Source organism: Aspergillus pseudoviridinutans (assembly GCF_018340605.1).
Source record: "Aspergillus pseudoviridinutans IFM 55266 DNA, scaffold_4, whole genome shotgun sequence".
NCBI classification, from domain to species: Eukaryota; Fungi; Ascomycota; class Eurotiomycetes; order Eurotiales; family Aspergillaceae; genus Aspergillus; species Aspergillus pseudoviridinutans.
This window is the reverse complement of record NW_025091284.1, coordinates 1510144-1526641: the sequence shown is the minus strand read 5'-3', so window position 1 is coordinate 1526641 and position 16498 is coordinate 1510144. Positions and strand designations below refer to the sequence as shown.

General features: G+C 53.3%; 6 protein-coding genes across 6 annotated transcripts; 4 read left to right on the top strand and 2 right to left on the bottom strand.

Annotated features, from left to right (window-relative positions):
* Window positions 1-448: 448 nt before the first annotated feature.
* Asppvi_005966 (uncharacterized protein) lies at window positions 449-1789 on the top strand (the record flags this gene model as incomplete). The annotated part of the gene is made up of 1 exon (XM_043301875.1): window positions 449-1789. The coding sequence occupies one exon, from the start codon at window positions 449-451 to the stop codon at window positions 1787-1789; it is 1341 nt and encodes a 446-aa protein (XP_043157810.1).
* Window positions 1790-1924: 135 nt separating this feature from the next.
* sidE (nonribosomal peptide synthase SidE) lies at window positions 1925-8254 on the bottom strand (the record flags this gene model as incomplete). The annotated part of the gene is made up of 1 exon (XM_043301874.1): window positions 1925-8254. One exon carries the CDS (start codon window positions 8252-8254, stop codon window positions 1925-1927), a length of 6330 nt encoding a protein of 2109 aa, XP_043157809.1.
* A 1426-nt stretch (window positions 8255-9680) lies between these two features.
* On the top strand, window positions 9681-10760 carry Asppvi_005964 (MDR family NADPH-dependent oxidoreductase; the record flags this gene model as incomplete). Its single annotated transcript, XM_043301873.1, has 1 exon — window positions 9681-10760. One exon carries the CDS (start codon window positions 9681-9683, stop codon window positions 10758-10760), a length of 1080 nt encoding a protein of 359 aa, XP_043157808.1.
* A 697-nt stretch (window positions 10761-11457) lies between these two features.
* On the top strand, window positions 11458-12893 carry Asppvi_005963 (MCT family MFS transporter; the record flags this gene model as incomplete). The annotated part of the gene is made up of 3 exons (XM_043301872.1): window positions 11458-11654; window positions 11708-12081; window positions 12133-12893. 3 exons carry the CDS (start codon window positions 11458-11460, stop codon window positions 12891-12893), a joined length of 1332 nt encoding a protein of 443 aa, XP_043157807.1.
* Window positions 12894-13862: 969 nt separating this feature from the next.
* Window positions 13863-14618, top strand: Asppvi_005962 (uncharacterized protein; the record flags this gene model as incomplete). The annotated part of the gene is made up of 1 exon (XM_043301871.1): window positions 13863-14618. The coding sequence occupies one exon, from the start codon at window positions 13863-13865 to the stop codon at window positions 14616-14618; it is 756 nt and encodes a 251-aa protein (XP_043157806.1).
* Window positions 14619-14882: 264 nt separating this feature from the next.
* Asppvi_005961 (RTA1 domain-containing protein) lies at window positions 14883-15820 on the bottom strand (the record flags this gene model as incomplete). The annotated part of the gene is made up of 3 exons (XM_043301870.1): window positions 14883-15322; window positions 15371-15613; window positions 15661-15820. 3 exons carry the CDS (start codon window positions 15818-15820, stop codon window positions 14883-14885), a joined length of 843 nt encoding a protein of 280 aa, XP_043157805.1.
* Window positions 15821-16498: the final 678 nt, after the last annotated feature.

Genomic DNA, 16498 nt, shown 5'->3' with positions numbered 1-16498 from the left:
GGTGGTGATTGCTTGTCAGAAGCCCTCCAAATATTTGAGTTTGCAAGAGGCCTAATCAGGAAGCTGTTTGGGGGCCGAAGTGTACGCACGGTGATCTCGTGGGTCACTGGTGCATGCTTTTTCCATGCCGCAGCCTTGAACATGGACGACGACCACAAAACTTGTATCTGGCTGGCAGTACTATTCACACTCGTGATAGACATCTAGAGGTAAAATTATTTCTCGAAGAGGGAAAAATGCTGGGCTTAGGAAACTTTGAAGGACATTGCGGGCAAACTATACTCGTCACAGCAGCTAAAGCGTGGCTGTATAGAATGTGGCTTGAGGTAGGAGCTAAAACGCGAAGAGAAGGAAAAAACAAAGAAAAAAGAAGAAAATTGAAATAGCTCAACAATCGCAACCTCCCCTCTCTTTCCGCCCTTGAACTCATCGTATCCCAGAACCGGCCATGAACATCACCATCAGCGTCCCAGAAGGCTCAAGTAGTCATGGCGACCCATACCTCCTCTGTACGCCTCCGCAATGGTACGAATACATCTTGTTCTTCTTGACCAACTATCTCGCCCATGCTACGACCATTGTCTCCATTCCAGGGCAAAGCACCACGGAGACAATATGTTTAGCCATTGCAGCGCTCCTTGTGCCATCGAGCGGTATCATGCGAGCTGTTGAAATCTTCATCAGACGGCCGGTGTTTCGAAGGAAAAACCCGCTGAATCAAGCTGCTGCTGCGATGGCGTTGTGTATGGTGGTGAAAATGCGCCGGGATGAGAATGGGGAGAATCCAGTTATTGATTCGACCAAGTATAAATGGATGAAGAATCTTTCGCTTGTTCGTGAACGGGCAAAAGTCCACGGTCAAAGTCACCTCCCCGAGGGATATGTGCTTGCGTATGTTCCTGGTTCGGTTGAGTTGTCGTGCCGGGAGAGGAAGACGGAAGACCTTGAGCAAGGAGAGGCGAAGAATGCGGCAGCGAGCACAGCAGAAATCCCAGCCGAGAATAAAGCCGAGGATACACAGCAGAACGCTGCAGGAAACACTTCGGAGAACAAATCGGAGAATGCGCCGGAGAACAAAGCAGAAAGAGAACGAATCATAGGAAACCTAGCAGCCTCATTCAATATCCCAAAAGCCGTTATCAGTTTAGCCCAAGCCATCTGGGCAATTATAACTCTGTACCGCGCACGCGGCAACCAAATTGATCAATACGGATACGCTGCATTTGGCCTAACAGTCGCTCCCTACGCCTACATGTCCATTATCAATCTACTCGCAACCTGCGCCACGCCCGAATACCCCGCCATATACATGGTCCGAACTTCACTCATGAACGAAGCCGAAGCAAACGGCGCCGTGATCGTCGGAGAAGTCGCAGATCTCGATCTGGACCATGTTAACTTGAAGGAAGACCAAAACAAAGACAATGACAAAGACAATCTTGGACTCCAAGTGTGGTTGGGAACTCTCCTTTCGCTCCCCCCGCTTGCAGTTGTTGGGGCGCTGTCACGGTTTTCGGCGGGGAGCAGTTCTAATCTTGAGCGGGGATTTACAATGGCTTGGTTGGCGACTGGAACTGTCGGCGGACTCTGGCTGTATTTTGGGATGTTAGGTATGTTCGAGGGTGAGGCAGAAAAGGATCGGGATCTCTCGACGACGGAGAAATCTTTTGTCATTGTGATAGCATTTGTGCTTTGCTTTGCCATTCCGCTGGCTGCTCCGGCTGTGGGGGGGTTTGTGGTTGTGGCGAAGATGCTGAGGGAGTATGGGGTTTGTACTCGTCTGTCTTAGTGGTTTTAAATAGTTTGCGTATTTAGTTCCAGGAAGCTTAATGTAAGGAGAGTTACTGCAAATCAAAGGGAAGATACTTCGTCTCAATCAAAGAATTCCATTAACTTTTATTCTATATACAATCATTTAGACCAGTCAAGAACGAAACGATCCCAGAACATCTCCCACGGACGCCTCCGCATTCTCCATCACCTTGGCCAACAACTTCTCAATCACCCGTGTCTCAATCTGTACTTGTTCCTTCTCGTAAATACGTTTGTCAAAGGCAAACTTGAGCTTATACTCATTCACATCCGCTGTCTTGACAACCTCGAATACTACCGCATATGGCTGCGGCATCGTCACCTGGGACTTGGCCATCACAACCCACCTCTGGTACTGCTTCCCTGTCGCGGCGACCGGCTCAAATGGCTGGAAGAGGAAGAGAGTCTTGTTCGAGAATCCCTCACGCGTCGTCTCACAGGCTTCATGAATCTCGTCCATTCCCACCGTGCTGTTTTCGGTGTACTGCCAGAATTCATCCTGGGTCTGACGAAGGAATTCCGACACAGGCATTGACGGGTCGACTTTTGACCGCATGGGAACGAAATTCGCACAGGTGCCGTTGATGGTTTGAGGGTCGGGCATGTCAATGTTTCGGCCTGTGTAGAGGTAGTCGAAGGCGACGTCGCGTTGGTTGCTGCGCAGCGCCAGCCAGAGTTGGAAGATGGACTGGAAGATGATAGAGACAGTGGCACCGGTGGACTTGGCGAATCCGTCAAACTCGAGGTTGATGGTGTGTACATGCACAGAGTTGATGCGCGGTTCGGTGGCGCTTGCGCTGGGGAATTCGAAGGCAATAGGTCGCTTCTCGGATTGCTTCCAGAACGACAGCGTGCGGGACTTGTCCATCTGCCAGATGTGGAATGCAAAGTCTTTGAATGGGGTGAAGCGTTCCACCGGAACATTGTCTTGGTAAGCCTCAAAGTGCTCGCCAAAGATGCGGAGAAGCGTTCCGTCGTACAGGCCATGGTCGAGCTTGGTGACAATTTCGGTCTCGCCCGTCGACAAACGGAGAATGGCGTAGCGAATGAAGGGCTTGCCAAATACGAAACGGTGGTCGTCAAGAGTCTTAATAATTTGTTGTCTCTGCTCGTCGCTGACATCTTCATAGATCTCGACCACAGGGGTTGCATCGCGGAGAACAACACCATACCATTTTCCGTGACAGCGAGTAAAGGTCGTGCGTAGGATCTCGTTGGTCGTTGCCAGCTGTCGAACCAGGTCAATCCATTGCCTTGGTTCAAAGTCATTGCCGACCTTCCGGACTGTCATCAGACTCCACAACGCCTCGGGATGCGCACCCTGGGTCAGGAACTCGGCCTGTCCAGGCGGGCAAGGATAGATGTACTCATACTCAGTCGCCTGCAGACCAGCGGCAGAGACAGCAGAATCAACCTCCGAGGGAGGAGTGAAGGTCTTCTGTTGAATCTGTTGGGCGTTGTCCGACTCGCCCTTCAGCTGGTCGGCCATTGCTCCGAGGCCAGTGTATTTGAGCACATCTCGTACGGAGATCTTGAGCTGCTTGCGTCTGAGCCAGCTGACGAGATTGATGGCGGCAATGGAATCGCCGCCGAGACTGAGGAAGTCGGCTTCCAAACCGAATTGATCGTCGGGAAGCTGCAGGGTTTCGATCCATCCTTGTTGCAGTACCTTTTGTGTCTCAGAGACCAGAGGGATAACCGCACCCTTTGACTGCGCAGCGCCGATCTTGTCAAATGAGAACTTGGTCAGTTCGCCCTGACTCAGCGACTGCACCATCGCCTTGAGCTGCTTGCGGTTGGCCTTGCCGGATGGAAGTCTTGGGAGCGACGATAGAGGGACAATTGCCTTTGGAATCATGTATGGAGTAAGGCCAGTGAGCTTGGCTCGGACGCGCTGCACGTTCTCGGCAAAGCCTTCCAGTGGAAGAATCTCGCCCGGTTTTTCAGCAGCAGCACCATCGAAAACGGCGACCGCAACAAGATGCGCAGTGCTGTTCTGCTTCCAGACGGTCAACACACAGTCCTTGACCTCACCAGTCCGCAGGAAGGCTTGCTCTATCTCTCCGAGCTCGATCCGATGACCGTTAATCTTGACCTGGTCGTCCTTACGGCCCAAACACTCAATGTCTCCGTTTGGCAGATACCGGGCCAAGTCGCCACTGCGGTATAGACGCTGCCCATTGAGCACTTCACTCTCGATAAAGGCGGCATTGGTAATATCAGGCTTCTTGAAGTACCCTTGCGCGAGCTGTGGCCCGAAGAAGCACAGCTCTCCGACAGCACCGTAAGGGACTGGACGGACACCATCTGCTTCCAGAACGATGGCACCCACAGACGCGAGAGGCGTGCCAATATTGCCTCCGATCGTGTCAGCATCGACATCCTTCATCGTCACCAGAACGGAGGCCTCAGTTGGCCCGTAGCCATTGCGAAGATTCACACGCGAGGCCCATGTTGTTACCACGTCACGGGTCAGCTGTTCACCGCCGACAGTCATGGACTCCAGGTTGGGGACGTCCTTGGGATTCAGCAGTCGAGCCACTGTCGGAGTAAGGAAAACATGGTTGACGTTCATCTCGTTGATAACCTCGGCAAGGTTGTTCAGCAGGCGCTCCGAGGGTGCAATGCACAGAGTGCCGCCGCTGTGCAGGGCTACGAAGAAGTCGTACAGTGAGACGTCAAAGACGTAGTTGGAGAACTGCAGCATCCTCGACTCCTGGCCCTGGCGATGCTCAAACTCGATAATCGATTGCATGGCAGCTGCACAAGCGCCATGTGTCACCATGACACCCTTTGGAAGACCAGTACTTCCAGAGGTGTAGAGGAGGTAGGCGATGGCATCCGGAGAGACAGTGAGTTGCTGTGGCTCGGGGCCATATGGGGAAAGGTTGACCTGGTCCAGGAGAATGCTAGGAATATCGCTTTCCGAGGCAAAGTAAGATTCATGTTCCTTCTCCGTGAGGACAAACTTGGCGCTGACGTCGCGAGCAATGTACGCGTTCCTTTCCAAGGGGTTCTCAGGACTCAAAGGTACGTAAGCACCGCCGAGCTTGAACAGCCCGAGAATGGCCTTCATCATCAACGGCGACTTCTCTAGGAGAAGAGGGACGATGTCACCTGGCACCACCCCGCGCTCGGAAAGATAGTGTGCCATGCGGTTCGCCTCGGTATCCAACTCAGCATACGTAAGGAACAGCTCGTTTTGGTAGTTGATCGCAGTCCGGTCGGGGTATGTGCGGACCGTGGCTTCGAATTGGCCGTGCAACGTGCGACTGGCATCAGGCAAGTTCTTGTGTGGCTGAAGCATGAACTCTAGCTCTGTTGCGCTGACCAGGTTCGTCGCCTTGACTGTCTGTCGAGGATTGGATGTAATGAGATTCAGTGCCATGCAAAACTGCTCGAGAATGAACTCCAAACGGCGCTCTTCCATTGGCGAAGTGAGCGTGACGTCGATACCTGTAGCGCCGTCCTCAACGTTCAGAGTCGTGTACTCGGTTCTCCATACTGGTCGGCGACCGTAGAGCTGGAACACCTCCTTGGAAATATCATCGTTGCCCTTTTCGCTTACGAGGATATTGACCATAGTGTCGAAGAGAGTAGCACCCTGGCGCTCAGCGGCGGCCAGCGCATTCCGCACTCCGACCTGGGAATGCTTGATGACCTTCCAGAGACTGGTGTTGACTGACTGCACCAGCTGCTGAAGGGTCTGTTCTGGATCGATTGCGACGGCATAGGGTACGACAGCCAGCGTGGGTCCGTTCAGGGCCTCAATCCCTGGAACAGGCAGCTCGCGACCGGAAACAGCCGTTGCCATTGTCACAGACTTGGAAGCGATGTGGGAGGAGAGGACGAGAGCCCACGCCGCATGGATAATGGCACCCAGAGGAGCGCGCAAAGCCGATGATGCGGCCTTGACCTGCTGGCTGACAGTGCGCCTGGCTGTGGATGTTTTTGTCACAGGAGCATAATTGAGGACTGTTGGCACCGCCTCGCCGAGATGTTCTCTCCAGAAGTCATGGGATTGCTTTGTGTCTCGTGTGTGCAGAAGGGCCACGAAAGATTTCCACTCCGGGCGCTTCTCGGGACGACGGCCGTAATATACACGAGCGACATCGTCGAAAAGGAATCTGTGAGACCAGAAGTCGAAGAGGGCATGATGAACCGAGACGACGAGAATGCTTCTGTCGAGGACGGCGACACGGATGAATGGTTCGCCCAGTGTGACGCCTCTGTTTTTGTCCTGTTCCAGATACTCAGGGAGGCTCATAGACACCTCCGACCAAGGTAGGTTGAAGTCATTGCGCACGACCTGAGCGAAGCCCTTGGCCGCAGTGACAAAGGTGGATTTGAGGATTTCCGTGCGCCAGAAGACGACTTGGAATGCCAGCTGAAGTCGTACAAGGTCGAGATGGCGAATGTCAAAAACGCGTTGGTAGAGATAGTCCTGGCTGCCTTGGAGCGTGCTGGCCAGGATGCCTTCCTGCAGTGCGGTGACAGGATAAGCATCGACAACACGACGGTCGGCAAGGAAGTCCGCCTTAAGTGCTGCATCAGAGATGTAATCGAAAGGCGCGGCTGGCTCATTGCTATCGTGAGTTTCAGTCGAGTCCAGTTGGACCGTATCCGCAATTTCCTCGACCGTCTGTGCCTGAAGCATATCCGCCAACTCGACGTGAATTCCGCGTTGCTTTAGTTCACGAATCGCGCGGATTGCGTCAATGGAGGTTCCTCCCAGTGCCACCAGGGAATCCGAGGGCGTGATAGAGGACGCGGGCAGATTCAACACTTCTGCCCAAACCTGCGCAATCTTCGCGGCAGTCTCGCTCAAGCCAGCGGTAGCAGCGTCTTTCGGTGAGGTACTGTGGCCCAACATCTTGCTAACCTCAGTACCTTCAGCAAGTCGACGAATGGCCCGGAAATCCACTTTTCCATTCTGGTTGACGGGGAACTCGGCGCACGACAGCCAATAACTGGGAACCATGTACGGCGGGAAAGACTGGCGAGCATGATTGCGCAGGTTCTGCACGAGCGTGGCCCAGTCAGTCTCGGGTGAAGGGACAACAGCAGCAACAAGCGACATGCGCTCGTTGATGTAGCATCCCACACACACCAAGCTGGCTACACCCGTCACCGTCGCCAGCTTGGCAGCCACCTCCTCAGGCTCTACCCTCTGACCGTGGATTTTGACCTGGTGATCGATACGGCCCAGAATTTCAAACGTTCCATCCTCACGCTGGACGGCCAAATCGCCGGTGCGGAACATCATCGTGCCCGGTGCATACTCCGGCGACTTGACAAAGGCAGCTTGGGTTTCCTTCTGTCGGTGGTGGTAGCCATTGGCAACCTGAGGACCATATAGACAGAGCTCGCCGGGCTCGTTGACAGAAAGACGGTTCGTGGTGCCAGGCTCGAGGACAACGGCGGTGGTTGTATCAGATGGGAGGCCGGGATTGCGAGGGTTATCGCCCGGCTGGAGTTGACGGGAGAAGTTCAGTTGAGCACATTCGCTGAGTCCATATGAGACGCGCAGGTGTACTTTGTCTGCCCATCTGTTGACAAGGGACTGACTGAGGGGCTCGCCGACAGTGGTGATCTGTTGCAAGCAACTGGGCGTCTCATCGGGAGACAGCAAGGCGAGAGCTGAGGGAGTGATGCCCAGGGCATCGATCTGAAGGTTGTTCAACACCTCGGGCAAGGCAGTTGCGAGTCGGTCTCTTCTGGCGAGACACAGACAGGCGCCCTTGGACAGGGTGGCCAGGATGGTTCGTTGAGCTGCAGAGAAGATGGGGTTGTAGAAGAGCAGCCATCGGTTGCGGCCATTGAGTTGGAATTGGTCGATGCCATGAGAGACAGCACGATGGCTGAGGAGGACGCCCTTGGGGGTACCAGTTGAGCCAGAGGTATAGATCAAGTATGCCAGGTCGGATGGAGTAACCGAAGGAGGGTCAAGTTGCCCATAGGTCTGACTCGACCGGATGCTCTCGATGGTGATGGTGTGATCAAACAGGGGCGCATACTTTTCGTGGACGACAACAGGTTCGCTACCGCAATCCGCCGCAATAACGCGGTTACGCTCCGCAGAACCTTCCGGATCGAGAATGACATAGGCGGATCCGGACCAGAGGATGGCCAGCACGGTGGCCACAAACTCGACAGACGGGTCCATACAGAGGGGTATGATACGACCAGAGCGGAGTTGACCCGCTGCCGCAATGTGCTCGACGAGATGCCACAGCTCGGCATAGCTGTACGGCGGCTCCTGCTCGCATTGAACAGCTGGAGCATCAGGGTTTGACTCGACTTGATATCTGATGTAGTCTGTAACAAGGCAAGGAGGAGACGGAGGACTAAGAAGAGGAAATGAGGGAGCCTTCATCGAGATAACCTCGCTGCCCTGGCGCTCAGGGCTATCCGCGAGATCTCGAAGAGCGACTGGAGCCATTCTGATGCCGTAGCGAGTTCAATAAGCGAGGAACTGGACTCTAAGAGCGATGAGACTTGGGAATTCCTCTTCTTGAAGTTTTTGCTTGATTTTGATGAGATTTGGGAGGGCTAGATTAGGCTATTTATGTCTACGTTTGACGAAGGCTCGATGTGAATCTCATTTTGGACTTCATTGAACCCCCTCTCTGGCAGCAGCAGCGGCTTGGGGGCCGAATACCACATTGATGCCTTCGATGATGCTTTTCCTCTGCGTACTTCTGCATACTTTTTCCGACGCGAACGATCCTTCCTCTGCAACTTCGAACCTGAAACTCGCCATTCACTCGTCTGCATGGCTGTCAGTATGAAGAGCGCCACGAGGCTCCACCTTGGGCTAGACCTGCCAGTCAGTGAGGAGAAGTACCAAAAGTACATTCCTAACCAATCCATCAACCACGTTGAGTACTGGATGTTTCGATGACGTGAGGTGGTATCGCGACAGGAGAGATTCCGGCGTCTCTGCCCAAGATCGAAACGGGGAGAAGTCAAACACGAGGAATTTGCAGTCGGCATCTGATCTGGCCAATGATAATTTACTGCTCAATCTCAGATGAATCTGCCTCGCTGTCGTCTTTCGGGTTGCCTCCGAGAATCGACAATGCCGATCACGATATCTGACAGTTACCTTGCGCCTTGCAGGATCTCGATCCCTGATCGACTGAGTAAAACATGGCCTATTAGAAAATAGTCCGCCGTCTCCATGCCGAACTGGACCTGGGAGGCCTCTGACTGGAACGGAATCATTTTGCAGAAGTATACCCGGCTTATACCGGGCCACGGGCTGACCAATACAATGCAGCATGAAGCCTGCAGAAATTGCGCGACCCCTGCATCTGCAGAGTCATTATCAAACCATGTGTCATAGGATCCTGGTGATGCACAAGCAAGAGCCACGCTTTGAGCCATGTTCTTCTGTGCATCTGGTGGCTTGCAATGCAACCTCGTATTCGATCGGCGTTGCGTGCAGACAAGGATCAAACGCGCCACTGAGAGAATGGCTTGCTGCATTCTCGACAACGTGCAGCTGGATCGGCCACTCCGTGTTGTGAACTGTCAGCGGAATGTGAGGTTGCAACAAGCTCACCCTAAGGTGGGACACGGGTTTTTCCGTCAAAGGAAAATGCTTGGTTCTCTGAGGGGATACGTAGCGCCACCCTAAACCGGTCTAATTCTCGTCTTACTGCAGCCGAGGTTTCGAAAATATTCTACGAGTGTCTGCATATTTTATGCTTCGACGATGATGGCTCTAGCTGAATTTGTCCGTCGACGTGCTATAAATGGCTCCCATATACAACGCTGGACATCTGCAACCATCCCCATTGACTTCGGTAGTCGCAACCAATCAGCTTGCAAGTTAAAGTTCTCTCATTGACTCCCATTACATCATGGCTCAATCCCTCGTATTTGCGTACGGCTCCGCAGAACCCGTCAAAGACATCCGTCTTGTTTCAATCCCTACGCCTGCGGACTGTGGTCCTAACCAGGTGGTGGTGGAGTTCCTTGCAGCACCCATCAATCCCCTCGACTTTCTGGTTTTGCACGGAAAATATCCGGTCAAACCACAGAACCATGTCGGCGTCGGGGACGGCGAGCACCGGCCCATTCCAGGCTCAGACGGGGCGGCCCGCATTGTCAAGACGGGGTCGGAAGTGACCCAGTTCCGCGTCGGGGACACGATCCTCCTGCGGACCCACTGCCGAGGGTCCTGGCGCACCCACGCCGTCCTTGACGAGAACGACGTGCTGCGGGTTCCGTCGGAACTGGATCCCCGGCTCGCATGTATCCTACGCATGGGGGTGGCACCGGCCTACTTCCTGCTACGGGACTATTCCGCCCTCGAGCCCGGCGACTGGATCATCCAGAACGCGGCGACCGGCACGGTGAGCCATTTCGTGAGTCAATTGGCGCACTTGCAGGGTGTCAATGTCATCAGCGTGATTCGCGACCGTGGTACCGATGAGGAACTCGAGCGCACCAAACTCTCGCTGCGGTCGCACGGCGCATCACTTGTCCTGACCGCTGACGAGCTGAAGGTCTCCGGCGCGGAGCTGCTCGCGGGCAAGCGCATCAATCTCGCCATCGACTTTGTGTCTGATGACGCACTGGCGCGACTGATGGCGTCGTTTTTGGCCCCTGGAGCCACACTCGTCACGGCTGGCTTCCTGGGGGTAGCGCCGTCGGGCCCCGATGGCAACCTGCGGCCGTTCCTGTGGCAGCGCAACATCACTCTCAAGGCATTTCGACTGAGCGACTGTCTTGGCCGACGATCATCGTTTCATCAGACGGCGCTATTGGATTGGTTTGCGCGGTTATTCATGGGGGGGACGCTAAAGGCCCCTGCGCTGGAGTATGTGCGGTGGAAGCGAGGCGACCAGGATCTAGAGGGCAAGTTGCAGGAGGTGCTGGAGCGCCACGAGAGGGGCGAAGTAGGCGAGCGCAAGAAGATTATGGTGTTTGAACAGTAGTTAGTTGCGACAACTGTCACCATTTGCTTGTTAGGGTTAGATCAATGCACTGTCGTGAAGAAGATCTGCGGTGGTATCATTTCCTGAGTGAGAATTATGTCAGAAGTTAGAGTAATAGAAATGCACATTAGCTCGGTTTTTGAAAATGCTTGAAGGACGCTTTAGCGGTCTAGCCCTCGCTTCTGTGTGGGTGTGCGGCCCAGCCGACAGGCCAAGGGGAGGTGTGCAGCCACGAGAGAGAATGATTGAAGGAAAGGATGCGAAGGATTTGGCAGGATCTTTATCCTTGGACGCCAGCCCGGAGTGGCGCCGACAGGGTGAATCTTGCGTTTCATCGTGGCTGATCTGATGGGCCCAATACGACTTAAGGCGACGCCTAGGCGGCATGATCGACCAATCTGGCGCGACGGCGGAAAACAGATGCGCCCATCCCTGCATGGAAACAGATAGAATCAATACAAAATAAAGACCTATTATTGCACCATTTAGGCGTAGTCTCGGCTAACCGGCAGATCACATTGTTGCATTATTAATCAGTTGGCTTGGTGTATCACTTCGGCGCACCGTGTATTGCTTTGTTAAAGCCATATAGATACAGGGTTGGTTCCTGGTCTGTTTGAGGGGAAATGAGTCTATCCAACATTGGGCTGACGTGCGATTCTCTCAACTCTGTCGGCAATCAGCCAATACCTTCATCATGACTGCTACTGCTACTGCTACTCCGGATAATCGCAGTGAAGTGTCGTCTCCTCCCTCTACACTCCCTGTTGAGGAGCCCCAGGTAGAGAAAGCGCAGGAGGCGCAGGAGACGCAGACTCCCCCTCCCCCTCCAAATGGAGGGTGGATGGCATGGCTTCAGGTTGTCGGAGCCTTTTTCCTCTTCTTCAACTCATGGTAAGTTATGGAGATATCCTGGTTGACTTTCGCGCTCCCTAACCGATCTCCAGGGGCGTGGTCAACACCTTTGGCGTGTACCAGACCTACTATGAAACGGATCTCTTGCATGGGCACTCTCCCTCGTCCATCTCCTGGATTGGCACCGTCCAGGGCTTTCTGCTGTTCCTGGTTGGAGTCGTTGCCGGTCCGGTCTTCGATAAGGGGTACCTCAAGACCATGATAGCCCTGGGCTCATTTCTGGTCGTTTTCGGTCTGATGATGACTTCCCTGTCAGACCAGTACTACCAAGTCTTTCTGGCTCATGGAGTCACTGTCGGAATTGGTTGTGCATTCCTGTTCCTGCCTAGCATCGCTATTGTGGCTACTTACTTTACCACGCGGCGGGCTGTGGCGACGGGCATCACCGCGTCGGGAGGAAGCATTGGTATGTCTCGCCTTCCCCTTGCACTAAACATACGTATACTGACCAAGCTAGGCTCCGTGATATACCCCATCATCTTCCGCAACCTCATCGACTCCGTCGGCTTCGGCTGGACCACCCGTATCATCGGCTTCATCGCCCTAGGCGGACTGTGCATCTCCCTCGCTGTGATGCGCATGCGACTGCCCCCTCCCAAGCAAACCCGATCCCTCCTTGACCTTTCCGCCTTCAAAGAAGCCCCCTTCCTGATCTTCAGCTTCGGTCTGTTCTGCGCCTTCGTCGGCCTCTACTTTCCGTTCTTCTACCTTCCCTCGTACATGTCCTCCGTCGTCCACTCAACCGATGATCTAGCTTTCTACATCATCGCCATCCTCAACGCCACGTCCGTCTTGGGTCGTATTACCCCCGGCCTGGTGGCAGACCGGCTCGGCTCCCTCAACACCATCATTCCCATGGGTTTGGGTGCGGCCATCCTCGCGTACGCCTGGATGGGAATCAAGAACATTGCGGGGACGATCGTGTTTGCGTGTCTGTATGGGTTTTTCTCTGGCGCGATTGTCTCGTTGCCGCCGACGATTGTGGCCCGGCTGAGTCCGAATATGAGTATTGTTGGGACGCGGATGGGCATGTGCTTTACGTTTGCCGGCTTGGGGTTGCTGATTGGCAATCCCATTGCTGGGGCGCTGTTGGATTTGGAGCGGGGGGTGTTTTGGAAGGCGGAGCTGTTCAGTGCGGTCATGGTTACCGCCGGAGCAGCGGCTTTCATCTGGCTGAGGATGTTGAAGTGGACGGATGGAGAGAGGGGGAAGTATTAGTCTGGGGGTGGGCTAGTGGATGGTGGTGGAAGGTTGGTGAAAAGCTGGCATATGATCGATTGCTCTCAGAGTCTTGACCCTACTCATTCATAAAAGGGTTCTGTTTACGGCACTCGGCTGGGCTGCATGAGTGCTCTCTATTCATCTTAATACATAGCGGGTTAGGCATTGATAGACTAACCGCAATATTTATATTTCAGGAAATATACCATACTATATTCTCTCTGTTCCGCATTGACCAACGATGCGAATACCGGATCCCATACAAATGTTGAATAGTATCACGAGAACAGACAGACTGGCTCTATCATAGAATGCCTTCAAAGACCAAGTTGATCCAAATGTCTTTTGACGAGACTAGAAACAGCAGGATTGGGGTTAGGGTTCACTGACCACGTGGCTGGAATACGGGATACTGCTGCTTGCCACCGCTCTCCGCAAGGGACAGTAGCCTGTCTCATCCTCTCAACGTAACTTTATCAGTTCATCCCTTGTCTAGGTGATTTTCATCTATATTATAACCAAAGAGGATTGGCAACATGACAAGTGCATTGCCAATGAGAGGTCGTCGGACACACCGTAAATCACGACATGGCTGCCAGCAATGCAAGGCCAGAAAGATCAAAGTATCATAATCCAAGTTCCATCATAGTACCCAACTAATTCGGCATACAGTGTGATGAGGCCAAGCCGACCTGTAGAAATTGCAGCAAGCACGCAGTAGACTGCACATATTCCTTCCCAAGCGGAGGAAGTCCTGCGCAATCCCAAAGGAGTGAAAATGCATCTCCGCGGGCCTCCAACCCAAACAGCTGCGCATCTGCAGACCTAGCAGTGCACGATCTCGAGCTCCTGCATCATTTCTCTACGTCTACTGCATATACCTTCTCTCGACATCCAGCGCTGCAAACCTTCTGGCGAATCGATGCACCGCAGATCGGATTTGGCGCCCACTATACGCTCCGCGCGATGCTAGCCGTTTCCGCCCTCCACATGGCTTACCTACGGCCAGCGCAACGGCAATTCTACGTGTCTCAGGCAGAACACCACCACAATGTGGCCTTGGAATTTGTGACCGCGAACATGACACAACTAATGAACGAGAACAGCTCCGCGGTCTTCCTGTTCTCCGTTCTCACTAGCTTTTTCTCCTGCGCCAAGCCCCGCAAACTCGACGACCTGCTTCTCTTCCAGCAGGGTCGAATCTCCGAGTGGCTGGTCCTCTTCCGCGGAACGGGGGCAATAGTCCATTATGCGCAGGAGGAACTCCGATCGGGACCATTGGCAGCGTTGCTGAGTATTCGGCAGCGCCGGTCTGACTACCGCAACACCCTCTCCACCCAGGGGCAACCCTTCATGAACGATTTGGAAGAGTTGGTTCGGGAAGAGGTCAAAGACCAGCAGGAATTACGGATTTACCTGGGAGCAATACAGGAATTGAGGGTTTCGTATGTTCAGTGGTCGGATACCGGGGACTGGGAGACGGGGGATGTCTTTGCCTGGCTGCTGCAGGTATCGGAGGAGTTTCTTACTCTCCTCCGGGAGCAGCGACATGTGGCACTAGTGATATTTGKGTACTTTTGTCCCTTGCTCCGGCGGCTGGAGTGGATGTGGTGGCTGGAAGGGTGGAGTGTGCATTTACTTTCTCGGATCCATGGGTTGCTGGACCAGGAGCATCGCACTTGGATCCAGTGGCCGATGGAACAACTGGGGTGGCGGCCTTGACAATCATCGCTACTGTTGTTCCTGCAGTATACCCTGCTTGTAATCCATAGCATCATAGTGCCTGGTACAATCTTTCCAAATCCGGAACCACTTCCGCCTGATTTATTTTTGGGTCCTCGTAACTTAAAACATTGATATATTTAATATCACCCTTTCCCTGAAATAATAACTCATACCACATATAAAAATCAAGACAAAGCAAACCATATCAGAACCGCAGTCCAACACTCCAATCCATCTAAACTCCCTCTCCGCGTCTTTGCCTTAAGCCCCCAGCGTCTCACACTCCACCATCTCCCCTTTCACCCTGCCCAGAACACCAGAAGGATGAACCACATTCATCACAACCATCAGAACAAACATCAACGCCGTATCGAGAACATACATGAAAATCTCATGCCTGATCAGGTATCCATTGAATCCCTGCGCAAACTCCACCATCCGAAACGCACTCCGTATGAGAATGAGCCCGCTGACAAGGTACAGCACCCAGAGCAGACCATTCCAGCTCCGCGCCCAAGGCACTTTCCCAGAGGTGTTCACATCAGTACCTGAGTTTTCCGAGCTGGAGAATCGAAAATGGAAGACCCAAGCGACGATGACAAAAACACCAAAGAAGAGGAGCTGAACGCCAAGACCGGCGACGATGATGTACGTGCCGATATCTTGTGAGTTTGAGCCCCCGGCGGACATCACTCCTCCACCTGTGTCTGTCAGAACGCATTCACAGCAGAGGGTAAGAGGGTACTAACCAGCTCCCTGCAGGATAAACGAGAGGATATCCCCCGCAACGAAAACCTTGGTCATCCATCTCGTAGGCACTGGACTCAGTCGCTCTGCGTGGAGGAATTGGATCGTCCGGCCAAGGATCATGTAGATCGACGCTGCGTAGAGCGTCGGTGCCAGCAGGACCAGAAGTGTCTGGATGGCATAGAGAGTGGTGGAATTCTCAAAGAAGTGCGATGCTGCTCGGCATCCGTAGCCGGTGACTTGGACTGTCGATGATCAGCCGGAGTATGGATGGAACTGCTGCGGTACTTACAGAAGCCACCCACGATGAAGGGGTTCATGTACTTCGATCCGGACTTGAAACGCTGGTATAGATGCGCCAGTGTTGTGATGTTGAACAAGACCGAAAAGACAATTGCTGCTGGCAGAGAGGGCTCATAGTGATAGAGGACGAAGCCGTTGTTGGATGACATGTTGTCTGTTTGTCAATGATGAGATCTGAGGTTGTGCTGAGAGTATGATGATCATTGTGTCGAACTACAAGATGTTTATATAGCAAATTCTGTCAATGATGTGAAGCATACAGCAACATGTCGAGGGATTTCTGATCTCGCATTCGTACTCGGGTACGATGTCATCCCAACATAGAAATGCTTGAAGCCTTGGCACTTGGAGTATTAAGATTCAATTCATAGCCGCATTTACCGTTCAATTCCGATAGGCTAACAGATATCAATCTCTAGGCAGCGTTATTCGCGCGCCGGTAAAGCTTGCATGAGGGTCCTTAACGAGAGCGGCCGTCCTTCTTTCCGATCCGATCTCATCCAGAGTGGCTCCTACGGGCAGTGAATCCGCAGTAATACTGCAGCCTGAGACTCCTACTGGGGTAATAAGGCTACGAACAAAGTTATTTCAGGTTCTGTGGCTGCGTCCGTCGAGGTTAGGGCAGATCCTTCAACGAAGATCGTCGGTGAGAAACAATCCGAACCCGAACCCGAACCCGAGATGAAGTTTATTTGCTATAGGCACCTACTATCTGAACAAAGTGCAGGGCACAAGCTGAGTATCGCTGATCTTCAAAGTTATTGTTTCAATAGTTGAGAAATGCAGTCATGACATGCCTTCGACCTACGGCTCAGGGGTGCTACTGT